General features: G+C 39.7%; 1 protein-coding gene across 5 annotated transcripts in view; it reads left to right on the top strand.

Moving 5' to 3' along the window:
• The window catches only part of LOC130888055 (suppression of tumorigenicity 18 protein), a 245,577-nt gene that overhangs the window by 196,452 nt on the left and 22,377 nt on the right, over positions 1–26,748 (top strand). For 4 of the 5 annotated variants that reach the window (XM_057790883.1, XM_057790885.1, XM_057790884.1 and 1 more), the window contains 6 exons: positions 378–512; positions 1,642–1,732; positions 2,927–3,031; positions 11,209–11,402; positions 13,412–13,623; positions 21,666–21,914. In XM_057790883.1, the coding sequence (XP_057646866.1) occupies positions 378–512; positions 1,642–1,732; positions 2,927–3,031; positions 11,209–11,402; positions 13,412–13,623; positions 21,666–21,914 (986 nt within the window). The remainder of the gene's footprint in view (positions 1–377; positions 513–1,641; positions 1,733–2,926; positions 3,032–11,208; positions 11,403–13,411; positions 13,624–21,665; positions 21,915–26,748) is intronic. The other variant, XM_057790887.1, reaches the window with a different exon arrangement.

The raw sequence follows: 26,748 nt of genomic DNA on the forward strand, positions 1-26,748 counted from the left end.
AAAAGAGAATGGCTTGAGGTTAAATAAATTCTCCTTTCTTGCTTTTCTTCTTTCTATTTTTTTTCCAGGAGCATGGTCACCTTCTGGCACAGGATGACTTCATAATAAAGACAACCACATTACGTGACATGACAACTTAAAACCATCTCTGTGTTTTAACAGTCCCTTGCCCTGTGTCAGCCTTTGCTTAGGAATCCAAGAAAATTAAAAATGTGTTTTGCTTCCACGGGTCTCAGTTGAGGGTTTTATTCAAGGCAACGTAGGAAGAATGTTTATGATGGCGAACGTGAATAGAGTGTGAGTGACCCTGCAAGGCCACCCTATTGAGTGATGAGGAGGAAGCACCGTGTGAGTGTCTCAATTCAATTTCTCTATAGATTCGCCAAGGCCTGAAAGGAGGGAGGCCAAGTGCCCTATCCCTGGCTGTGACGGCACGGGGCATGTAACTGGGCTCTATCCCCACCATCGCAGCCTTTCCGGGTGCCCCCACAAAGTGCGAGTTCCTCTGGAAAGTGAGTATCCCTCGTTCTGAGGCCACACCTACGCCATCATCCACACAGTGCAGCCTCCGGCTGTCCCCCGTTCCTTCTGGTTAGAACTAGAATGGAAACATTATCTTCATATGTTAAGCAATCTCCATGTAACTCTTTGAGGTGTTTGTGCATTTATTTGTTTCTGACTTTGAGACCAGGTCTGGCTTCTGCAGCCCTCGGGTGTCTTCCTCTACCATGCCCAGTTTAGCTATTCTTCTAAAACAGTGTTTATTGGAAAAGTTTAAGAGCAGTAATTTCAGCCATAGTGACCTCCTGACCTGCCTTCGCCATGAGATCACATGCTCCTTAGAGTTCTCTGAAGAGGCTCTGTCCCTTCTGAGCCCTTCCTCCCTCATCCCTGCTGTAGTTGTTCAGTGCTTTGGGCTGCAGAAGAGAAGGGACAGATTAGCTGGAAACACTGGGATCTTACACAATTTCTCAACTTGTTACTGGGACAGTTCTTAGGCTACCCCATAAGTAAAAGTGGGGATACCTTGAAATCCCCAGCTGTTAGAATTTGAGAAGTTGCTAGTATTTCCCCACCTGAGCTAACTGCAGTATTAACAGTTCCTTGGTCTAACTCTCTTATCCTTCATTCGGCCTTACTCTTACCAGTAGTCACGTGGCAGGAGAGGGTGGATGGACAGAAGCAAAAGAGACCACTTAGGAACCGTCCAGGTTAAGGTGAAAGAATTGAAAGTGCTGTGGAACTTGTGGAAAAACAAGATCTCTACTGCTCTAGAGAAATGTCCTTAGTGGGTGACTAATGAGCTTCTCAGGTCATACAAGAGAGAGGCAGCAGATTCTGTCCCAGCATGTGTGTTCGTGGCCCCAGAACCACAGAGGACAGGGGCAGGGGTATCTAGGGCTAAAACTGCTTGACAGTCAGAGGAGCTTAGACATGAACTAACTTTCTGGGTTTTCTTTCTGGAGTTATGAGGGGTTTGTGTTCAGTATGAACACATTCCAGGAAGAATCATGGGGAACTGCCTATGTGAAGTCATTTGAGTATAAAATGGAGAAGTAAATTTGATGCTATCTTATATATAATGTATGTATGTATGTATGGTAAATTGTTCTTACCTTTAACATGATATTTTATGCTTAGTTCTTGCCATGCATGAGAATGTGCTCAAGTGTCCCACCCCAGGATGCACAGGAAGGGGACATGTGAACAGCAATCGCAACACTCACAGAAGGTATTCTGATAACTTGCCAATAATTTACATTGCAAAGTACAAAAGAAGCGTTCCACAAATGAAATAATAGGCCATGGGTTGAGAGAACTGGTGTGTCATTGTTAAATGTTACCTCTTGAAATAGCTACCAAGAAGTCTCAACCTCAGAAAAATTTACATTAGTGGTCAACTAAATAATGAAACAGTTGTGTTGAAGATGCTCAGGCTCCGTGTCCACAGAGAAACATGCACGGCGCATTCTTTTCCACCCTTGATCTCACCAGCACATGTGCATATTGGAGGCTGGCATCAGTGTTCCTTCTGGGTTATCCCACTCAGCAGACATTTAGAAGGGTTTTACATTTGTAAGTATAGAACTTTGAGTGTAAACCACACAAGGCATATATGCCAATTTTATTAAAATTTAAACTAAACTAAAAGCACACTGTATGTATTTACATACAAATATATGGTGTATACATGTGGATATTTTAAGCAAAATTTTGTTTTATTTTTGCCATGCATTTTTTAATGTTTCTGTACCACATGTGTGCAGTGCCCACAGAGTATAGAAGAAGGTGTGGACTTTCCTAGAACTAGAGTTATAGATAGTTATGAACTGCCATGTAGGTGCTGGGAATCAAACCCAGGTTCTCTGGGAAAGTAGCCAGTGTTCTTAACCACAGAGTCCTCTTTCCATTCCTGAATTATTTTAATTTTATGCACACATTTTATATTACACATGGAGTGTGTGGTTGAGTTATGGTTTGGCTTATAATAATATTGCCAAAAGTTTCATATTTGTGCCTTCAATTTAACTAAGATATGAAATTTAGCCTCTAAAGTTTTGCTAAAATTCCTAAGATAGGCATGGAGTTTTCATGCTCACTTCTATAGTCAGACAATTGTCTGTGGGAATGAGCACTTTGGTTTTAAAAGACTGAGTTTCAGAATTTTTTGGTCTTTTCCCATTACATAGCATGTTGATTTTTTTTAAATGTATTCACTAGTTGTCACCTCTGAGATGGAGCTCAGGAACAAATGTAGACACTGAATCTGTAAACCCTTTGGGATCTTTTATATGACAATGGCGCTAAGTGAACTATTAATATGACTTAACATTTGCTGTACGCCAAGAGTGCTGTGTGTCTGTGCCAAGGCAGACCTCGTTGTCACCCTCACTCACATCCTCCAACGCTTCTTCTTTTGAAACAGTCTTTCGGGTTGTCCCATTGCTGCGGCTGAAAAGTTGGCAATGACCCAGGACAAAAGTCAACTTGATTCTTCCCAAACTGGACGCTGTCCTGAGCAAGCTCACAGGTATGAACCCCCTTGTTCATATTGGATACCACCCAACAGAGCCTCTGTTTCAAATGTGTCATTTCACGAACGTCTGCTTGTCATGTTCAGTCACTAGTAGGTTGATGTGGGCGGCCAGTTTGCAAGACCAGTGAATGATAACATCATTCAAATGATCTAGGGGATATTTCAGGAGTTTAACTTAAATTCCCTATCTTTACAAGGCTAGCATAATACCGGCATGCCCAAAAGAATGAAATATACAATCACATACATTAATCAAATTTCTCTGGCACTAGTATAACACCAGGTAGCCTTCCATTTGTGATGGATTTCTTTCCTGCCTGGAGGAAACTTCATCAGGAACATTTCAAAGTATATTATTATTATGTAACTATTATGTATATTCACATATACACAGGGCTTCCATGACAGGTAGCTAGTAACAAATGTCTCCATGGTCTCCTTAGTGCCCAGGTTCCTCATAATATCTAGTAGTTTCAACGAAATTTTACATAAAGTAAGTGTTGATACTAAAGGTAATAGAAAGCTTATTCTGCAACAATCATGTATATAGTAAAAGTTATTTGAGAAGAAATAAAAGTATCAAATAACTGTTGTCACTGAGCTACTAAAACTGTAAAAACAACTAGTAGGTACTTTAGTATTTCCAGGGTGTTTTACTTAACATGGGGTTCTTCATTGGTATTGGAATGTTCTCTTGATTCTCCATAAATATGCTTATGAAAAGCTACAATTGAGTTTCTTGTTTACCATTGCTTTAGACACTAATGTCACTTTAGATAAGATTATTTCCACAATTTCAGGGTGACAAACCAACTTACAGTAACATCTGCTCATCCCTCAAGTATTTCTCTATTCAAAATCAAATTTTGCATACAACATATTTTGATCATATCATTTCCCATCCCCAGGTTCTCCCCTACCCACCCAACTTCATGCGTGCTCACTTACTCTTTCCCAACTCTAAAAAAACAAAAACAAAACCAAAAAGTTAAAATCAAAATAAACAACAAAAATACTCCAGAAAGACAAAAGGTAACAAAATATTTGCACATGCACACACGCATGCACTATGGAGTTGGTTTTGTGTTAGGCACTTGTGGGCATCCTGTCCTGGACTGTAGTTGATATACCCAGTGACACGCCACTGGAGAAAATTGATCTTCCCTTTCCCATTGAGAATTAATTGCAAAGACCTTCTCCACTGGGGGTGGTACTTCACATTCATTTTCCTTCTCTATGCTGCAATTGTGTCTAGTTTGAACTTGTTCAGATTCTGTGCGTGTTGTCATATTCTCTGTGAATTCATATGTGTATCTATCCTGTTGCATCTGGACACTGTTTTCATAGAGTTATCCACCAACTCTGGCTTTTAAGATCTTTTTACCTCTTCTTCTTGAGGGGAAGGATTTGATGAAGACATCACACTTAGTACTGAGTGCTCAAAAGTCTCTCACTCTCTGAACATAGCTGTGTGGGTCTCTGTGTTAATTACAACCTACTACATAAGGAAAGCTCCCTGATGAGGGCTGAGCAATACTCTTACCTATGGGTATATCAGTATAACACTAGCAATCATTTTAGAGTTATGTTCCTTTATGGTAACAGTATTATTAGATTTTCCCATAGGTACATGACCAATCTAATCTCATGTTCTTGACCACTTTACCAGAGTCAAAAATGGGTTTCATTTAAGGAGTGGTCCTTAAGGCCAAAATATGATTGGTTATTCCCATAACATTTGGGCCACTATTTACTAATATCCTTCATGCAGGACACTGATGTCAGTTGCAGGGTTATAGCCGGTGGTATTATTTCTTTTGTTCTTTTTGAATGCTAGTCAGTAGGGGTGACTACTGGTTAGGTACCAGGTTAAGTTTTCAAAGACAGACGTTTTGTATTCAACAACAGCCCTTACAATCAGATTGTAGAGAGTAACCAAAAACCTTAGAAATCACCTATTATTTCTAGAGGGTAAGTTTATAGTAAACCTTTGGTCCATTGGGTCAACAAAATGTGAACCATTTCTAGCATTGAAGGTTTTACTTGGTGGCATGAAATGTTTAATTGGGTCATTGTCTCCCACATTATATAGCAACTCCATTAAATTTCTTTCTTATATTCATATATGTTTTTAGGAAGCCCCTATAGTAGAAGGTTTCCTTATGGCTTTACAAATGGCCTTCAGTCTTAGTTGTCCCTCCCCTTATTTCCTCCTTTGCCCTGACCTCCCAACCCCCTCTCACTTTAATCCTCACATTCTACTTTGCTCTGTATCCCTTTATGACACTAAATTCTGTTTCTCCTTCCTTGGGAGATCACCTCCTCCTCCTTAGTCCTAACCTAACTTTTGTCATTATTCTAATTAAAACACATGTAACCATGTATAAGAGAAAAGACAATATTTGTCTTTTGAGGTTTGGGTTACCTCACTCAGAGTAATTGTTTCCAACTTTATCCATTTATCTGCAAATTTCAACCTTCTCCACAGGTGAAGAGTAGTCTATTGTATAAATGTACCACATTTTCATTATACATCTTCAGTTTTGGACATCTAGATTCTTTCCAATTTCTGGCTCTCGTGAATCAGTGCCCATGAGTAAACACATATCTCTGTAGTAGCTTTTTCAGAAACCTCTGCAATGATTTCCATAGATGCTGTATCAGTTTGCACTTGTACAAATAATGAATATATGCTCCTCTTTTCCTGCTTTTTCACCAGAATGTGATATTATTTGCTTTATTGATCTTGATCATTCTGACTGGGGTAAGATGAAGTCTCAAAATAGCTTTGATTTGCATTTCCCTAATGTCTACAGATCTTTAAAGTTTTCTGAAGAGTTTCCCCATCATTTGAGTTTTAGCTTTTGAGAAATCTCTTAGTTTTATACTTCATTTTAGCTGAGTTATTTGTTTCCTTGGTGTCCAAATTTCAGTCCATATATTTTAGATATTAACCCTCTTTCAGTTGTAAGTTGCTTAATTTTTTATTTTCTGTTAGCTGACACTTTACTTGAGTTATCAAGTCCTTTTCTGTACAGAAGCCTTTTAGCTTTATGAGATTCCATTTATTAATTGTTGATCTCTGCCTGCAGTCTCAGTATCCTGTTGAAAAATCTCTTCCTCTGCCAGTAAGTTCAGTCCTAGTCCCCACGTTCTCTTCTGTCAGATTCATAGTATCTGGTCTTACATGGAGGTCTTTGATCTACCAGGGGTTGAATGTTGTGAGGGGTACAATCTAGTTTCATTCTCCTACATAGAGCCATCCTGTTTGACCAATATAACTTGTTGAAGACGTTGTCTCTTCTTCAGGATCTATTTTTAGCTTCTTTGTCAAAAATTGGGTGTCTATAGGTATGTAGAATTATGTCTGGGTCTTCAATTCTATTCCGTTATTCAATGTGTCTATTGTTATGCCAACCTCATTAGTTGTTTTTAGTACTATAGCTCTGTAGTACAACTTGAAATCTGAGTGATACATCCATCAGTTCTTTTATTATTCAGAATTGTTTTAGCTCTCCAGAAATTAAAGTTGAAGATGTTTTTTTTTTTTTTTTCAATTTCTGTGAAGAAATGTGTTGAAAATTTTTTAGGCTTTAATCTTTTTAAATTAAATTTATTTGTTGATTTTACACCCCAGTAGCAGTTTCTTCTCCCTCCTATCCTCCTAGTCCCACCACTACCCCAGTCCACCCCTCCTCTATTTTCCTGCAAAAGGGGCAGGCCTCCCATGGGTATCAACAAAGCGTGTTCAATCAAGTTGAGGCAGAACTAAGCTCCTTCACTTGTATTAAGGCTGGGCAAGACAACCTAGGATAAGGAATAGGTTCCCAAAGGCCAGCCAAAATTATAGGGACAGGCCCTGTTTCCAGTCTAGGTGTCCACAATTAGCACTGTCACATGTGTGTACAGGACATAGGTTGGTCCCATTCAGGCTCCCTGGCTGTTGGCCCAGATTCTATGAGCTCCTATGAACCAGGTTCCTATGAGTTCCCTTGTGATGTCTTTGACTCCCCCCACCCCCCAGCTCATACCCTCCTTCCTTCCTTTCTTTATCAGGATTCCTTGAGCTTGACCCAGTGCTTGACTGTGAATCTCTGCATCTGTTTCCATCAGTTCCTGGATGAAGGTTTTCTGATGACAATTGGGGTAGTTACCAATCCCCCATACTTCCCGTAAGCAGGACAGACTGTAGGTCTAAGGTTGTTTGGTTGAGCCAGCGTCCCAGTCCATCTGCTGGAAGTCCTGCCTGGTAATGTGCTGGAATTTTGATGAGGTTTGAATCAAATCTGTAAAGCACTTTTAGAAGGATGCCCATTTTCACTATACTAATCTTACTGATTCATGAGCATGAGGGAACTTTCCATCTTCTGATATCTTCTTCAGTTTCTTCCTGCAGTATCTTCAAGTTTTTTTTTAACCCTTTTACTTGCTTAACTAGCCCCAAGATTTTTTGAGGCCATTGTGAAAGGTTTTGTTTCCCTGATTTCTTTCTCAGCCTTTCCTTTGTATATAGGTAGGCTACTAATTTTTGTGAGCAAATTTTGTGTTTTGCTACTGTTTCCTGGTGGAGTATTTAGGATCATTTATGTATAAAATTGTATCTTCAGCAAGTAAAGATACTTTGACTTCTTCCTTTCTTGCTTGAAACCCCTTGATCTTCTATGGTTGTCTTACGCTAGTGAAGACCTGAAGAATTGTATCAAATGAGTGTGGAAAGAGTGATTTCAGTTGAAATTCATTGAATTTCTCCCATTTAAAGTGATGTTAACTGTGGACTTGCTGTGCATTGTCTTCGTTGTTGAGGTATGTTCCTTGTATCCTTAGTCTCCTTAGGATTTCATTATAAAAGTGTTAGATTTGGCCAAAGGCCATTTCTGCATGTGCATTTTTTTCCTAGTCTGTATTTGTATTGGATTATGTTGACTGGTTTATTTATATTAAATTATCCCTACATCTCTGGGACAAAGTCAACTTGCTCATGGTGGATAATCTTTTTTTATGTTTTTGAACTCCATTTGCTAGTATTTTATTGAGATTTGCATATATCTTTATAGTGTATATCGTTTTATAACTTTATGATGGGTCTTTGTGAGGGTTTTGTTTGTTAATTTTGTTTTTCTAACACAGGGTTTCTCTGTGTGATAACTTAGGTTGTCCTGGAATTTATTCTGTAGACTAGGCTTGACTTGAAATCACAAAGATCTGCCTGCCTCTGCCTCCTGAGTGCTGGGATTAAAGGTGTATGCCATCACCACCTGGCTGTATACTTTTGATATCATGCTAATAGTTACTTTGTAAAAGGAACTGGAAAATATTCTCTCAGTTTCTATTTTGAAGAATTATTTGAGGATTATTGGCATTAGATTTTCTGTGAAGGTCTGAAATAATTCTGTGATGGATCTGTTTGGCTCTGGGCTTTTTGGGGAGTTGGGAAATTTAGGTAGGGGCCAGATTTTTAGTTACTGATTCTATTTCACTAGGAGCTATGGGTATACTTAAATTATTTATTTTAACTTAACTTTGGTAGGTCATATAATATCGAGAAGTGTATCCATTTCTTTTAGGTTTACAGTTTGGTTGAATATAACTTTTTAAAATAAATCCTTTTAATTTTCTGAATTTTTTCAGTATATATTGTAATGCTTCCCCTTTCATATCTAATTTTATTAATTTTTTCTGTATATTTTAGTTAATTTTGGTAAGATTTTTGTCAACCTTACTAATTTCCTTGTATCAATTCTTTGTTTCATTGATTCTTTGTATTGGTGTGTTGTTGTTTCTATTTTATAGATTTCATAATTTGTGAGTTTGATTATTTCTTCTCATCTACTCTTTTATGGGTATTATTTAGTCTTATTTTTTCTGGAGCTCTGAGATGTATCACTAAGTTACTAATGTGAAATCTTTCCATTTTTTATGTAGACACTTAATATTATGGACTTGCCTCTTAGAACTATCTTCATTATATCCCATAGCTTTGGGTGTGTTGTTTTTTTATTTTCATACAATTATAAAAATGTTTTAATTTCCTTATGGATTTCTGTCTTGATCCAGTTTTAATTAAATAATAAGTTGTTTAGTTACTATGAATTTGTATACTTTCTGCTATTCTGTTTTTGATAATATCCTGCTTTAATCTTTGGTACTCAGATGCAGGGTGATATTTCAATTTTCTTATATATTTTGACATTTGCTTTATGTCATAAAATGGGGGATTATATTTGGAGAAAGTTTCATGAAAGCAGAGAGGAAAGTATATTCTTTTGTGTTTTAGTGAAATGGACTGTAGACGTCTGTTAGGTCCATTTGATTTATGATGTTTCTTTTTATTCTGGAATTTTTTGTTTAGTTTTTGTGTGCATGTCCTGTCTATTGATGAGAGTTGGAGACTGAAGTCATCTACTATCACTGTGTGAGGGTCAGTGTAATAAGGTGAATGTTTTTCTTTTAAGATCTTGGGTGCCCTTGTGTTTAGTGCATAAAAATTTAGAATTGTAATATATTCTTGGTAGATTTTTTTCTTTAATGACTATGTAACATCCTTCCCTATCTCTGCTAATTAGTTTTGTGGGGTTTTTTTTGTCTGCTTTGTTAGATATTATAAGAGCTACACCTGCATATTTCTTGGTTCCATTTCCTTGGAAAACCTTAAGGTTGTGTCTATCCTTGATGAGAAGATATGTTTCTTATTATACAGTAGATATCTTAAGATATAGTAAAAAAGATGAATCCCTAAACCAATCTAATAGTCTGTGTCTTTTTATTAGAGAATAGAGACCATCAATTCTGAGAATTAATGAGCAGTGTTTATTAATTCCCATTATTTTGTTTATAGATTTCTTCTCTTTGAATTAACTCTTCTTGGTTTACTTATTCCTTATGTCTTCTTTTATGTAGTTAACCTTCTCATCAGACGAAAGCATTCCTTCTAGTGCCTTCTGTACAAGTGGATTGAAGACAGAAATTCCTTAAATTTGACTTTAATCATGAAGTGTTTTTCTTTCTCTGTCTATTGTGATTGTTAGTTTTGCTGGGAATAGCAGTCTGGCTCTCATCTGTGCTCTCTCAGATCTTGTGCAGGCCCTTCTAGATTTCAGAGTCTCCACTGTGAAGTCAGTTGATATTCTAATAGGCATGCCTTTATATGTGACTTTATCCTTTTTCCCTTACAGCTTGACATATCCTTTTATCATTCTGTACACGTAGTGTTTTGATTACTGTGTTGTGGGGGAGTTTCTTCTCTGATTCTTTCTCCTTAATGTTTGTTGTGTTTCTTGTACTTTTATAGACTTCTTATCTCTTTCTTTCTCTCTCTCTCTCTCTCTCTCTCTCTCTCTCTCTCTCTCTCTCTCTCTCATAGAGAGAGATTTTCTTGTGTGATCTTTGTTAAAAATATTTTCAGTGCTATGACTTGGGTTTCTCTTCCTTCCACTATACCCATTATTCATGGACTTGTCTTTTTGTGGTTTCCTGGATTTCCTGAATGTTGTGCCCACTTTTTGTTTGTTTTAAAGATTTAACATTTTATTTGACTGAGATACCCACTTTTACTACTTTGCCATCAAGATCTTAAAATTCTCTTTTCCATGCTTTTAATCTGTTGGTGAGGGTTAGTTCTAAGGGTTGTATTTTGATTTGTTTTGAAATCCTACATGTTTCATTTCCAATATTATTTTAGTTTGTTTCCTTTAGTGATTCTGTTTTTTTGTTAAATTCTACTTTCTTAAATTATTTTTCATTCAATTGTTTGTTAATGTTTTTATAATCTTCATTAAGGCATTTATTCATATCCTCATTAATGTCTTTAAAATTATTTATAATTGCTATTTTGGAGCCCTTATATTGTTTCTTAGCTAAATTGAATTTGTGTGAGCCTGTTACAATATGGTTTCTGGCTTCAAGAAGAGGCATATCTTCATGGTTATTCATGATTGTGGTTTTGTATTGGAATCTAAGCATCTGGAGTTAGGACTTTTGAGTATTCCTTAGTGTAGCTATCTGGTCTCATCCTTTTTCTGGTGGGTGTTTCAGTCATTGGTTTCTCTTGCTTACTCTGTGTCCTAATTAAGTGTGGTGGCTCTGGAATCCCTGGTAGGCCGTGGCAATTCCAGCTACTTTGAAACCTGACAAAAGTTTCTATTTTCTTCAAACTACTTCTTGCCTTTTACAAGGACGAATTTGGTGAAGCAAATTGAATTTAACTTCCGCTCACAAGCCATCGCCTCTCCAAGAGCCGCTGCATCAAAAGAACAAGAGAAGTTTGGGAAAGTACCATTCGATTATGCCAGTTTTGATGCACAAGTTTTTGGTAAACGTCCTCTCCTACAAACAGGGCAAGGACAAAAAACACCACCATTTCCTGAATGTAAGCTTCAAATTTTAATTCTAACACTCATTACCCTATAATACTTCTCGTGTAGAGGGGGTTATTTATTCAGATATATAATGTGTTCTCTAGAGATAACAAGAAAGAATAGTGAAATAAGTAAGTTAACTATTCTTACAAATTTTATATCAAAGTTGCCCTGAATATTGTAAGTCATTAATTATTTCCCAAATAGTGCCATTATTGAATCTAAATATAACAGTGCTAAGGAGATCATTAGGATTGTGATTAATATATTTAAAACTATGACAGCTGTTATACTTTATTATTTTAATTCATGCTGTGATCATGGCAATCTAATAATATGAAATATGTAATACTATTTAAAATATTTAAATCATCAAAAGACATCAGACTGAAGGTAGGGAAAGCTGAAAAATTCAAGAAACTCAATTAAGGAATCTGAAATTTACTAGGATAAAAACATGACTATGAAAACATTGACCAATAAATTTAAGGATTTGTTTATATAGAAACCTTCAAAATAGGTTAAATAGTAGTCTCATTAATTCTGACATGAGTGGAGAAGACTGAACTGAATGACTGTGCAGTGGAGAAGACTTGGCGGTCTTGCATATACATTTCTTTTAAGTATACTAATGAAAAAATGGAAAAGCAGGTGTCAGGAACAAATGCAGAAAATTCAGTAAGAAACACCCACCCACCTGGAGTCCTCTGTGGGCCCTACATTAACTGCAGCCTTAAACATGGATGACTCTCTCAGATCTTACACCTGAATGAAGCAAGCATCCTGTGAGTTTAGTGTTTGCTTCATTATGTCTTGTTGACCCATGCTTGCAGGAACCTAGAAGGCTACTAAGAACCTGCCAATGGGAATCCCATGGATTCAGCAATTGCTAACATGTACAAAGTCTGGGTTTTCACCCTTTATCCCCCTCCAGATAGATCAGAAACTTGAAAAAAGTTTATCTATCATTGATGAGCACATAATAATAATAATAAAAGATATGCTTACTCATAATCAAAAGTGGTCCCAACAAACCTGAGTAGCAATTGACAACTTGTTAGATAAAAAAAAAAAAAATGTACACACATAATGTTTTTATCTAGCAGCCCAATTTGCATAAATATTTTATTATATGTGTACAATGAATATATGTGCATATTTACTTAATTCACATGCAGGGGGATGTGTACTAATGACTCATATTGTTTGGGTTTTAGTTATAAAAAACCATAATAGAGTTAGTAACGTTAATATTCTTGTAGTTACAGGAATAATATTCAGCAATATCTTTTAGAAAACAATTAGCTAATCTTTAAAATAAGCAACACTTAATCCAAAACTAATAGCTAAGTGTTTTCATATCGTTTTACCCTGGGTGTTTCTTCCATTACCTTGAGTGGAGCTCACAAACAGCCCACAGCGAAGAGAAATTTGCATAACTATTGCTCAGAAAAGCCGTGACAGCCACAACAAAACACAGAAGGTCAGCCTTGGTAACTAAGAGCCTTTCTCTGCACCTTGAAAACAGGCCCTCTCTGTTAAGAATAGAGCAAGCATTTATTCCAAGTAATCAAAGTACATCCTGTGTCTAAGCAGAAAACTCAGTGAGAGCGGCCCTTGAAGGGTGCCTGCTCTCCTGAGTCATGGTCTTCAGCCTGTTCAGCTCGTGCATACACCTGTCCAGGACTGTTTGCAATATATGATAGGTTTTGCTCATTTTTAAACCTACAATTTTGCATACATGTTGCTAATACACCTGCCCTGTAACATTGATGATGGAGTCTCTGTTACCTATAAAAAAATGCAAGAACTCTTTAAGAGAATGAGCATCTTTGAAGGATTGCCTCATCGAGTCTGTGCACCTTGGTGAAACCTGGCTGTGTAACCTTCATTTAACATACCAACAGATAATGGTTCTGCTTTAAGTTATTTTAATGAAAGATGTTTTATCTTTTTAAAAAAAATCTTTGATGATTGAAGCCGAGTACATGCAATTGCTAATCAAATCTCTCTTCAACAGCAAAGCATTTTTCAAATCCAGTGAAATTTCCTAATGGGCTGCCTAGTGCTGGCGCCCACACACAGAGCACAATCCGTGCCAGCTCTTATGGCCATGGTCAATGCAGTGAAGACACCCACATAGCAGCAGCTGCTGCCATCCTGAACCTTTCCACCCGCTGCAGGGAAGCCACAGACATCCTCTCCAACAAACCACAGAGCCTGCGTGCCAAGGTAAGCCAGGCCAAGAACGTGGAAGGTGGGCCAGCGTGTGAGACTTGAGAATCAAGCACCTTTCATATTCCTTACTGCATCCACTTGCTTCGTCTACTTTCCACCCAAGCAGGGATGAGCTCTCAATGGGTTCGAGGAAGGACAGTGTACTTATCTTGGGGGTCTAGTAGTCTGCGGAGCAGTGCCTTATGAGGACGGTTGAGGAAAATGTCAACACTGTTTCTGTTAGGATGCATTTGGTGAGCAAGGAAAGAGAGCTTCTGTTACAGTATCTCTACGGTGGAAGCTGTTTGCCATCTGCAGGTCAGAGCCACTTAGAAACAGCGACTGGTGGAACATTCTTGAAACTGACCTTGAAGTTATGTTGTCCGCGTCACCCCTGCACAGCGTGAGGACATCTAGGCTGTAGTATTCTAATAAGACCCACAGTACAGTGACTTATCAGACCGAGGAGAGGAGAAGCTTTACTATCCAATCCAGAACCACATTCTAGGATCTTTGTGAACACAGTGCATTTCCTAAGAGATTAGTCATATTTTCTGTAGCCTTCCTTTCTAACTGTGGGAAATACATAGTCACACATATGGTGACCCAGTGAATGCCCAAAGACCCTGCATGCGGTGGGCCACAGCAGAAGCTGTAAGGACTCAGTGTTTCCCCTGTTTATACAAACAGCCTCACTTAAAGAGCTTGCCACCTATCTAGATAGCTAGAAGCCTGCCGTCATAGAACGCCCAGACCTTCTCTTGCCACGGATTTTACCCTTGATTTCCTGAGTGACTCTCAGACCCTGAAGTCTGTGCAACACAAGCTGAAACATTTCCCTTTAAGGGCAGCCCCATCCTTGCGTGGTCAGCTGCTTGCCTGCGCTGTGCCAGGCCTTCAGGAAAGCAGGTAGCGCTGTGCCACCAAGCATTTGACAGAAGAATCAGAATTAGCTTCTGGAAGAAGCCAAGCCAAGTAAACCCCAGGAAGAGGTAGTTGCCAAAACCCACTCAAAAACAATCTTTAAACAAATGAGGTTCTTAAACAAAGAAAAAAATATTCTCTAAAAATATGGAGAAAATATGCAACGCTCTGAATTCATAATGCCAGTCACAAATTACTGACACAGGAGAAAAATTTGAGGGATTGTATAATGCAACTTTATTTTCAAATTGACATTTTAAGGCCTGATTTATTTTCCCTTTTTAAAAATGTTATAGAGGTGCCTGGTTCCAGAAATACTCCAATGTCTTCCTTCCTACTGCTTTCTGCCTGACGTAGATGCTGTCTTAGAGGAGATGGTTATGCCATCACGTCCTGGTTATTCACGGTGAAGCAGCTGGTGACACTGCCAGGACGAACGCTGTCCACTTGCACACACACGCATTTCCTGCTATCTGGGGTGCTTCTGTCACCTGAGATCTTCAGGTTCCATTAAGTGGCTGATGTCAAGCAAGTAACAGAGATGACTACCAGCTGAGTGGCATTTTCTCGTCAGTCGGCTCCCTTTTAAAGCCACGTTTATGACCAGAAAAAAAAAAAAAAAAAAAAAACCTGCGTAATCACCACATTTCCAAAAGCCATACAATCCTTTTCTAAAGTCTGTTTGTCCCCTCTGTGTGTCAGCAGACCTGGCATTCCCAAGACAACGTCATCTCCAACACAGCCCTTCCCACTCCCCACTGATGCCAGGATGCAGACAGTGAAGACAGAAAGGGCTTAGATCAGCTTCTAAAAGGAGCCACTTAGGCCAGCAATCTTTTTTAAAAAGTTCTATGAGAAATACAAACAGTGGTTGTTAACGTAGGAAAAATCCGATCCCCAGCATCCCCGTGAACAGTACTGCTGAACCGCAGAGCGACTTCTTCCATCCCCACGCCATTGTATCAATGTCTAGAACTCTGTCTTCATTAGCGTTCTGAATATAGAACTGCTGCTCACAAATTTGCTGAAACAACTCTTTTAGAAACACAGCAAAACAAACACAGGTTCATTAACTCTTCAGACCTGCATCTAAGCAAACTGTGCTGGGTGTGCAGCTTTGCTGCTGCCAGCAAACCCGGGATTAGCGGCCATCTTCCCCTGAGCATTGCCTGCCAGCTGAATTCTTCCTCCAGTAGTTTTGAGTTTTGCTCTCTATCGCAGGTTTTTAGTGCCATTATCTCTCAAAGTTCACAGCCATAAGATCTCCTATGCTTCATATTTAGAAGCAAATGAGGAAAATTTTCTTATTCTATCATTGTGTCAGTATATGAGACACATTGGCAAGTGGGGCTAAGCACTGGGGTTGCCTCCACTGCTGGGTAGATTAATGGTTGTCAACCTATGGGTTGTGTGACCCATTTGGGGATAAAATATCCTTTTCACAGGGGTCATCTAATAGCATCAGGAAACTCACTGCAATTTGTAATGGTAGGAAAATTACAGTTATGAAGTAGCAACGAAAATAATTTTATGGTTGGGGGTCACCACAAAATGAGACGATATTAAAGGGTTGAAGCATTAGGGAGGCTGAGAACCACTCTTTTAACCTGACTTCAGACCTGGAATTCAAGGAGCTTACTGATAAGCAGTAGGAAAGGAATGCCCCGCCCTTGGACGGCTGAGGCAGAAGTGGGCCTGTGGAGGCTGGGGCTTGCACAGGTGGCTTCACGGTGCCTTCCATCTGAACTGGAGATGGCTGGTTTTTTTCTTTCCTCTTGTTTCCATCCAGAAGCACTTGCTGTGAACATCTCTTTGGTTGCTCACAGCACAAATCAGAGAATTTATTAAAGAGAACACTGAGGTCTGAAGGCCAAAGCCTGCAAAACTTAAATGTGCTGAAACCCCACCTCAGGTGTGTGTAGATTCTTCTGCAGAGACACCACTGACTCCACACTAAGTAGGGTTCTGAATTGGGGATCTGCAAAACAGTCAGATGGTTTTCAGAGAGTCAAGGAAGCTCTGAGTCCCTAGGTAAATATAAAGACATGAGGGACGATGTTCAAGTTTCTATTGCTATGAAGAGACCCCATGACCACAACAACTCTTTTAAAGGAAAACATTTAACTTGGGCTGGCTTACAGTTCAGAGGTCTGGTTCATTGTCATCATGGTTAGAAGCGTATCAGCATACAGGCAGACATGGTGTCTAGAGAAGTCTCAGCTACATCTGAATCCTCAGACAGCAGGACGAGTGAGTTACTGGGTCTGGCTTGAGCTTCTGAAACTTCAAAGCCCACCCTCTAGTGACACACTTCCTCCAACAAGGCCACACCTACTCCTATAAGGCCACACCTCCTAATAGCGCCACTCCCTATGAATCTTCGAGGATCACTTTTATTCAGACCACCACAGATGACACAGATAACTTAATCTGTTATGCACAATGTTGTCCATTTAATCAACCTGTGTTCTCAACACACTAGCTACACACCATAACTGTGCAAAGAACATCAAGCCATGTCTAATATGTCTGGTAACTTTCCAAACCAGAGCTCACTACATTTTATATTTTAGGAGAAACTATTTGTGTTAAAATACCATTTTAGCTCTGAGTAACGTAGTCATACCACCAGATCTCTTTCATGTGGTTTAAGGAATTAAGAAAGGAGAGAATAATTTGTACGATTAGTTCTTGTAAACATCATACAGGTTAAAAGGTCATTTTGTCTGAAATACTAGTATTTTTTTCTAGTCCAGTGCTTTTGTTGGTTCTAAGATAAGGAGAATGTCCTCCATCTTTATTTGACATAAATAGGAATTTTGAAACATAAATTGGTCACGCTGTCACACAACTACTTCTGCGTAGCATAAGTAGGAGAGCCATGAGTGTAGATGGCCAGAGAGTGAGCATCCTGGAATTGCTGAGGACTTTCTGTCAATGCCCCTGAGAGCTGTGCCAGCCTGTGGCAGATCCGGTCCACTTTTTCTATCCCCATTCTCATGCACAGAGGTAAAACAGGCTTCAAACCCATCTTTATCCTCATCCCTGCTGCTCGCCAAGCGTTCTGTTGTTTGTTTTGGTGTTTTCCCACCTGCTTAGACAAAGTGACATATGCACAGTTCCTTAAAAGAAAACAAAAATTTGACACTTACTTGAAGTGTTTAAAGTTCAGAGTCTGTTTTTGCTTGAACAAGGCCTGGAAACAGCATGCCATTGGTGCCGCCTGCTCGCAGGAATACCCCAATGGCCCCTGGGTGGTTAGAACTCAATGCCGCTTTTAATATCGGAGCACATTGTACCAGAGTGAAAGGTGATGAGGATCTCAAGGCAGGGATCATAAAGAACTGAGTCTATAGGTGTATTGTGACTAGATACCCATGGATAGTTCCTTGCTGGGCATGGTGGTGCAGCCTGGAACCTCGGCACCAGAGAGACCGAGACAGGATGTCAGGAGCTGAGGCCATCCTGGGCTACATAGCAAGATCCTGCCTCAAGACATGTAAACAAATGAAATATTGACTCTTTAGCCCTGTGAACAGTAGTTGAGGGCTATGTCTTGCTGGGGATAGATTTATAGAATACCTACTATGTGCTAGGTAGCATTTGTAGCTCTCTGACCATGTTAATCCTTCTAAAGCCTCCTAAAGCCAACAACATGGATAATAATTTTCCATTTTGCCATGGAAGAAATGGTTGTACAGAAATACTGAATAATTTTCTGTGAGTGGCATGGCTGTAATTGCTGGAAATGAAATTTGAATTCACACATAGCCATAGTTATTTTCTAAAATGCTTTATGGCTCATATATTGTCATATCAAGAGCCTGATGGAGCATGATTTCAAATTCAAAATGTGTATTTTGCTTGAAGAAGGCCTAGAAATTTGGGGAAGTAGCTCTAAATTTCATTTCAATTTCACACCTTGGGTTAGTCATTTCTTCTCTGAACTGCATAATTCTATATTATAAGCATATTTTACATGTTTGTCATCTTTACAGTGGAAGCAGTTAGTTACTGCTGAGTAGGAGTGGAGAGGGCTTCCTTTTCCTCTTGAGTTGTATCGCACTTTCTAACCTGTCGTTGGCTCCTCCCCACTCCTGTCTCACTGAGCAGGCGATGTTCCAGTTAACAGAGGTGCTGAGTTCACACAGGCCACTACTTATCTTCTAGGAGAGATGAAGATGACAATCGCTATGTCTGTAACTTTCAGCTCCACCATCATTCCTAATAAACTTGGTACCTTACATTAGAAGTCATTACTCATAAAGGACCCCCCCCCCCGAAAGTCAGAACAATCTGCTCTTTCAGGTTCTCTCCTCTGGACCCTGTCCTGTTATGATCATGCTGTGGAGGTCCTCAGTAATACAATGAACACACCCAGCGCCATAAGGTTGGCAACTCAAAGGCAGCATCAATCGATGGCCTATGTTCTTCTCCTAAGCTGAAAGGTCTATAACCAGCCCAAGGACACTTACAGTATAAATACTTGCAATAAAGATCCCAAATAGCACTGCAGATCTACGTGTTGGAGGGTGTGAGAGGGAAGCGCCGCCTGAGCTGCGGCTCTGGCCCTGCCTCTCCCACCACTCAGATTTCTGGGCTGACATTTGGAGTTCAAAGCATAGAAAAATAATGCTTGGTGGTATCGCTCTGAATAAAAACCCATGCTGTGAATGTGTGATTCCCATCGTGGGTAGAAGGGCCTTTTTCCTGCTGCACTGCAATTGTTGGATGCATCTGCGCACTTACTTCAAGCCCATCTGTACTCCCATGCCCAGCCCAGGACGTCCTCTTTCCCCAAGTCAGGTGCCCTGTGCAGCAAGCTGAGACACCTCTTCCAAACATCAGGAGTGAGATTTTTTTCGAATTATGCAGCACAGATAATTATAATGGCTCCTAGAATCTCTAAATTCTAAACAATATTTGAAATACTTCGATAAGAACTAATATATATGTGTATATGTGTACATATATATGAGACTATTCTTGGAATAGTTGGTATTTTTCAAAGCTTAAATCTGCACTATTTATGGGTTTTGCACTATAAAACTCTGCAGCCCAGTCACATGGCTTCTCTTTCCTAAGCCATCTGTCACAGAGGTCTGGAATTTTATGTGAATGTTGGTTGTGCAGCTTTAACCCAAGTTTTTTTTTTTTTTATGAAAAATGTCAGCAACTACAATATTTAGCATTTTACTTTACGTTGCCCATTAAACTTGATTACTATTGCTCTGTTTCATTGCTAGAGTTACACATCGGCTACAAAGCAAAAATTGCTTTGATGCCCGACTGGCAGAATGTACTGTGAGCTCATGGAAGAAGGGGGGCCGCTGGCTCTGATATGGTTAATATCTTGGATTTTTTTATAACAGAGGTTTATTAATGCTAGCATAAAAATGTATTTGATATTATACAGATGGCATAAGATGCTGTGGTTACTATGTTATTATCCTGGATAAGCTGTAATGTCAAATTCAGGGCTTAAAACTATCACAGGAGATTAAACTATTTACTAAAACGGGACAGAAAAATATGGCCAAAGTATTTTAGCCTGCTGTGTTAGAAGTGTATTTACCTCCCGTAAATGCTGATGGACTGAGAGACTAGATAGGAACTTTGCAGGTAAAACAAACAAAAAAGAAGAGGACCTTTTATTTCTCAAACAAGGACCAATCCAGCCTGTGTGACTGTTGACAAGAGGGGCATTAAAGCATGCCCTGGACAGTATCTGGTGACCACAAGATCTAAGGGTCTTGCTAACATAATCAAAGAGATGTCTCCTTTGCCGACTAAAATGGAAAAGTCAAGAAATGGATAAGAAGTTAACTATAAATTGATGGGTGGTCTAGAAATAACAGCAAGGTTATTTGATTTATTTGGAGAGTTGATAGGCATGTTTTCCCATGCTTTGGGGAGATCTGGTAATGTTGGCAAAAGCCCCCTACAGTGCAAATCTTGAAGAACTGGGCCACAGGAGGAGGAGTCCTGTGGTGGCTACTACCCAGGCAGACAGGCTTCTCCTCAGAAACAATTAATAGCTTGGCTTGGGATCCCAAAGACGGTGGGCCTGGAAAGCCTCATCACTATTATGTCTCACAGGAAACACCATAAAAAAAAGACCTTCATCCTAAATCTTCATTACAGAACTGAACCTCAGAGACACAGAGTGAAGTCAGTTTCCACAATCACTTCTCCCTTCCCACTCACCTCACTTGAACAAAGCCTCTTGTCTTAGGGTTTCTGTTGCTGCAATTAAACACCATGACCAAAAAGCAAGTTGGGAAGGAAAGGGTTTATTTGGGTTATACTCCTACTTTGCTGTTTATCACTGAAGGAAGTCAGGACAGGAACTCAAACAGGGCTGTATCATGGAGGCAGAAACTGATGCAATGGTCATGGAAAGGTGCTGATTACTGGCTTGCTTCTGATGGCTTGTTCAGCCTGCTTTCTTATAGAACTTAGGACCAACAGTCCAACGAAGGCAATAGCCACCATAGACTGAACCCTTGCCCATTGATCACTAGTTGAGAAAATGTCTTTCAGCTGGATCTCATGGAGGCATTTCCTCACAGAGACTCCCTCTCTGATGACTCTAGCTTGCGTCACGTTGACACACAATCAACCAGTCCACTTCTCCTGTTCAGATGGTCTAAGAAGAATGTTGCTTTCCTACTCCTACAGTATTTTGAAAAATTCGTTTCTAGCTGATTAGATTTGCATGTTTATAATGTTAGATTATTATTATGATTCAGGGAGTTGGGAAGCTATGTGCTACTTTTGCTAAATACAAATATTAATGTTAAAATGGTAAGTTTTGGAATGATATTTCCAGCGGGTGGAAAAGACTTTTGAAGCTAAACTTTAAAATATGCAAGTATGTAAAATTGTTTTAGTCAATGCATCTCATTTATATTAAGCTTACTTTGTTTAAACCCAGAAATATGAAGCACATTAATGGGCTGTTCTTTAAAGTCTTCCTAAGAATTGAACATTAGCCAATGCAAATCAGAAAGCTGGATTTAAAAGCAGATATACTTCCATAAAAGCTTACATTTTAAATTATCCCTTAAAAGCCCCACATGGCTAGGCTCTGACTGCAAACTGCTGAGATGTTTTCTGTTTCTGTTCTCTAGCAGGGAGCTGAGATAGAAGTGGATGAAAATGGCACATTGGACTTAAGCATGAAAAAAAATCGAATCCTGGACAAGTCTATACCGCCAACTTCCTCCCACACAATAATTTCAACCCCATGTTCTTCCCCATTCAAAGCAAGCAGCCTTTTGGTCAATGCTGCTTTCTATCAGGCTCTCTGTGACCAAGAAGGCTGGGATGTGCCCATCAACTATAGTAAAACCCATGGAAAGACAGAGGAGGAGAAAGAGGTATTGTGTCAATGTGTCTGTCAACTAGACTTCCTTTCTAATTTGTCTTTCACATTCCTATCGGCACAGACAAGTGGTATGCCTTGTTTCAGATTTTCCATTTTATGTTTATGTGTATGAATGATTTGCCCGCATTTATTTATGTATTCCACATGTGTGCCTGGTTCCTATGAGGGTCACAAGAGGGGATCATATCCCAAGGAGCAGGAATTATATGTGATTGTGAGCCACCATGTGTGTGTTGTGAACTGAACCCCGGTTCTTCTCGAGAGCAGCAAGAGCCATCTAATCAGGCCTTATGTTTCTGATCAAGATAAAGTAATGCTTTTAAATTTCAGCTGAAATTTATGAATGAACTCAACTTTTCAGATTATTTGCATAAATTGGCATCATTATAATGAGTTTTACTCACACAATGGTGACAGTTGTCCTCACAGTATCCTGTAAGGGTCCTTACTCAACACTAAAAAGTTGACTCAATAACACACTTGGAATCGGTGTCAAGGTGAAATCTACTCAGGAACAATAAGAACCTTGAAAGTATGTCAGAGCCATGTCTTAGGTCTCTTGAGGTCCCAAGACATAGGACATGTCTGTGGAGAGTTACGTGAGTAACTGAAAGGTCTCTGGACATCTAGGATGAATGAGTCCAAAGACCAGGAGGCATACTTGTACACTTGATTATCTTGAGAGGGGCCAAAGTTGGTGAAAGGGTAGAAAGCCTCTGGTCCTCCTCATTTTTGGAGAGGGAGCCATTGATGTGGCCCGAACAGATACTTACATCCCACACAATTACAAAAGTAGCCCTGGTGATGAGTATGGGTGATCCGATTGTGATGTTAATCAGAAATATCATTGAGGGGCTTTCCAGGTGGTGTATTTAAAGGACTGACATAGCTATTTGCAGCAGAAATATGTATGAACAATAGTTCAGCTCTTTGTGTTTCAGACATGGGGAGTGATTTGATTTCTGCTTACTGCCTCAGTGAGTCAGCATGTGCAGTAGTGAACATAGATTTGCAGGATCGCCATTCCTTCCTGCCTTTCCCTCCTTCTCTCCTTCTACGCATCTCCTCTGGCATCTCCGAGGATAAGCAGTGAGAGAGGTCCAAGAGACACACTAAGGGAAAAGGCCTCAATCTCCACCATGCTGCTCCCCTGGACTCAGGCCTGTACATAGTGGCATGGGGCACACGCCTGTAATTCTGTAATTCTAGCACTCAAGAAAGTAAGGCAGGGGGCTTGTGAGTTCAAGATCAGTATAGTCTCTATCGTGAGACCCTTTCTTTTTTGTTTGTTTGGTTTTTGTTTAGTTTGTTTTTTATTTTTATTGAGCTCTACATTTTTCTCTCTTCCCCTCCCTGCCTCTCCTTTTTCCCCCTTCAACCCTTCCCCAAGGTCCCCATGCTCCGATTTACTCAGGAGAGCTTGTCATTTTCTACTTTCCATGTAGATTAGATCTATGTAAGTCTCTCTTAGTGTCCTCATTGTTGTCTAAGTTCTCTGGGATTGTGGTTTGTAAGCTGGTTTTCTTTGCTTTATGTTTAAAAACCACCTATGAGTGAGTACATGTGATAATTGTCTTTCTGTGTTTGGGTTACCTCACTCAAAATAATGTTTTCTAGCTTCATCCATTTTTCTGCAAAATTCAAGATGTCGTTATTTTTTTCTGCTGTGTAGTACTCCATTGTGTAAATGTACCACATTGTTCTTATCCATTCTTCGGTCAAGGGACAATTAGGTCATTTCCAGGTTCTGACTATGACAAACAAAGCTGCTATGAACATAGTTGAGCACATGACCTTGTGGCACGATTGAGCATCCTTTGGATATATACCCAAAAGTGGTATTACTGGGTCTTGAGGAAGGTTATTTCCTAATTTTCTAAGAAATTTGCCACACTGACATCCAGAGGGGTTTGTACAAGCTTGCATTCCCACCAGCAATGCACAAGTGTTCCCTTTTCCCCACAACCTCTCCAGCATAAGTTGTCATCAGTGTTTTTGATCTTGGACATTCTTACAGGTATAAGATGGAATCAGAGTTGTTTTGATTTGCATTTCTCTGATGACTAAGGATGTTGAACATTTCCTTAAGTGTCTTTCAGCCATTTTAGATTACTCTATTGAGAGTTCTCTGTTTAAGTCTGTACTCTATTTTTTAATTGGATTATGTGTTCTTTTGGTGACCAATTTCTTGAGTTCTTTGTATATTTTGGAGATCAGACCTCTGTCTGATGTGGGATTAGTGAAGATCTTTTCCCATTCTGTAGGCTGTTGTTTTGTCTTGTTGACCATGTCCTTTGCTTTACAGAACCTTTTCAGTTTCAGGAGGCCCCATTTATTAACTGTTTCTCTCAGTGTCTGTGCTGCTGGGGTTGTATTTAGGAAGTGGTCTCCTGTGTCAATGCGTTCAAGTATATTTCCCACTTTCTCTTCTATAAGGTTCAGTGTGGCTGGCTTTATTTTGAGGTCTTTGATCCATTTAGACTTAAGTTTTGTGCATGGTGATAGTTATGGAGAGTCTTTCTTAAGAAGCAAATAAAAGTAACATAAACAGGTACCCATTGTGCTGATCAAAGACATCCTTGTACCAGCATCATCCATGTCAATCCTCATCAACACCTGGAGGATGAATGGTCTCGGGCACAGCAGCATTCAGTAAGACTGACTTTAATCTACCTAATTGGAGTTTTTCAGATCTTGCATAGACTTCATCGGTTAAATATCCCTAACTCAAAAACATCTGATATGTTCCAGATACTTCTAGAGTCACAGTCAGTTTATTGCTCTGCAGTCATGACTATAAACTTCTCCCATTGCCATCCTGTGTGCACATGGAAGAACCAAAGTTGCACCATGCTCCACCTCCTAGTGGAGCTGAGAAGGCAGCAGGCAGGGTGCTGGGAGACGATGCGTGCTAAATAGAAGTCATTCTGTTTCGAGAGAAATAGCGCTTTACAGTGTAGCTCTTACGGCATCGCGTTCTTGTATGAGTAAGAATCCTGGCATGTACTGATAGCTCAACTCCATGTGATGAGAGGCTTTTAACCATCCTGTTCCTGACCACATGACTGTGTTGACTGAACCATGGTCAGTTTATGTACCAGAAACCTTCCTAGAAGCTTGGTGCCCAGTGTCAGTCAGGAGTGTGTGAGTCTGCACAGAAATGCAGCAATGAGTCCTTGGGTATGTTGTCCTCTCATATAGGATACCCAGGGTTGTTTGGCTGTCACTACACTTGTGTCTTCTGTCACTTCTCCCACTGACTTCTTGTCCATCCTTCCTAGAGTTCAGTGTGTCAGAAAATGAGTCTCCTAACATTTTACCTTTACTTCCAATCTTTTTTATAAAATTTTTTAAAAAGTTGAGTTCATTTTGGTAGTTGTATAGATTCAAATGTTTTATGTTTCCCCCTGCTTCAACATATGTTTGTGGCAGTGTTTTATTTTATTTTTCTATACACACACACACGGGGGGGGGGGGGGGGAGAAGGAGGGTCTTATCCTGAAGTAAGATCCAACAGGGTAGTCTTTAGTTTTCAACTGAAGTATTCCAAAATGGAATTTAGAAGCTATGTTGGAATTCATACCTCTGACATGGTCCAGGAAGACTGGGGGGATGCTAAGGGTTTGTGGACTCACAGTGCTTACACTGGGTGAATGAAACACTTCTTTCATAGCTGTTCATAGTTGATGGAGACTCACATAAAAGTGATGCTCAATCGTTGGAGCTCCCTGGTACAGTTTCCTGCCTTGGTTCTTGTTCCCTCATCTGTACCAAGGTAGTCTATGAACAGAGTATTTTTCACATACTATTCTGAATCTTGAGGATAAACAAGTATGAGGCTTGAGAGATACCATTTCTGAAATGTAACTTAAGTAAATTAATAATGTCTATTCAGAATCCTTGTTTAGAAGACATTAGAGAAACACCACATGCAGTAAAAATATATATAAGTAAATAACTCTTTCTATATCATGTCTTATTATCCCAACAGTCCTGTGAAAAAGTTTTGGTAATGTTTTCAGAAAAGTAAAAGCTTAAGCAGGAAGATGTAGTTGTTGGTCCTTGTGTTACAGAAATTAGGTGAATAACTTGTGATTACCAAAGACAAAGAAAAAGTAAAGTGGAAGAAATGTATAAAAAAGAAAAAAAAAATCACAACATGTCGACCGCCTTGGCGAGTTACTCTGTCTAGGGTCTGTAACCCACCTGGCAGTCAGTTATTCCAGGGTCACGGAGAGGCACCACCTGAAAGACATGGGCTGGTGAGAAGAAGGAGGCTAGGCAGATTTGTCGAAGCCTCCATTTATTAGAGTCATGGTTGCAGCTTATATAGCCCCTGGATGAGGAGCTTGGGGGACTGGGGCACGGGATCTTGCCGCGTGGTCCAAGCCAGTCACGAGGTCATTGGCCAGGAGGTTACGATCGGTCAGGTCACGATTCCTTGGTCAGGAAGTCACGAGTTGATACACCTAGTTCTCTAAATAGAGTGTGAGGTGGGTTCCGCTAACAGATAACTCTCTATTAACAGTTAATTTGGGTGTGGGATAGGCTTGTCAATAAAACAATTCTCAATACAATTGGGAAGTGGAGCCCTCTGCAAACTTCTCAGGGCAATGATCCCTATAATAATTTGGGGGGGGGGGGCATGGCTCCTGACAACAACAGAGATTGCTAGGGAATATTAGCAAAAGTTTCAAAAGGGAAAATGAAATGGGAGGGGGAGGACACGGAGAGGAAGAGGAAAGAGAAAGTGCAGACAAGGTGTGTGGAAGCTGTCATTGCCTCTGGTGGGCCAAGGATGAGGACCAAGGGCTGATGCCCTGGCA

The sequence above is a fragment of the Chionomys nivalis genome, chromosome 16, assembly GCF_950005125.1.
Source record: "Chionomys nivalis chromosome 16, mChiNiv1.1, whole genome shotgun sequence".
NCBI lineage: Eukaryota > Metazoa > Chordata > Mammalia > Rodentia > Cricetidae > Chionomys > Chionomys nivalis.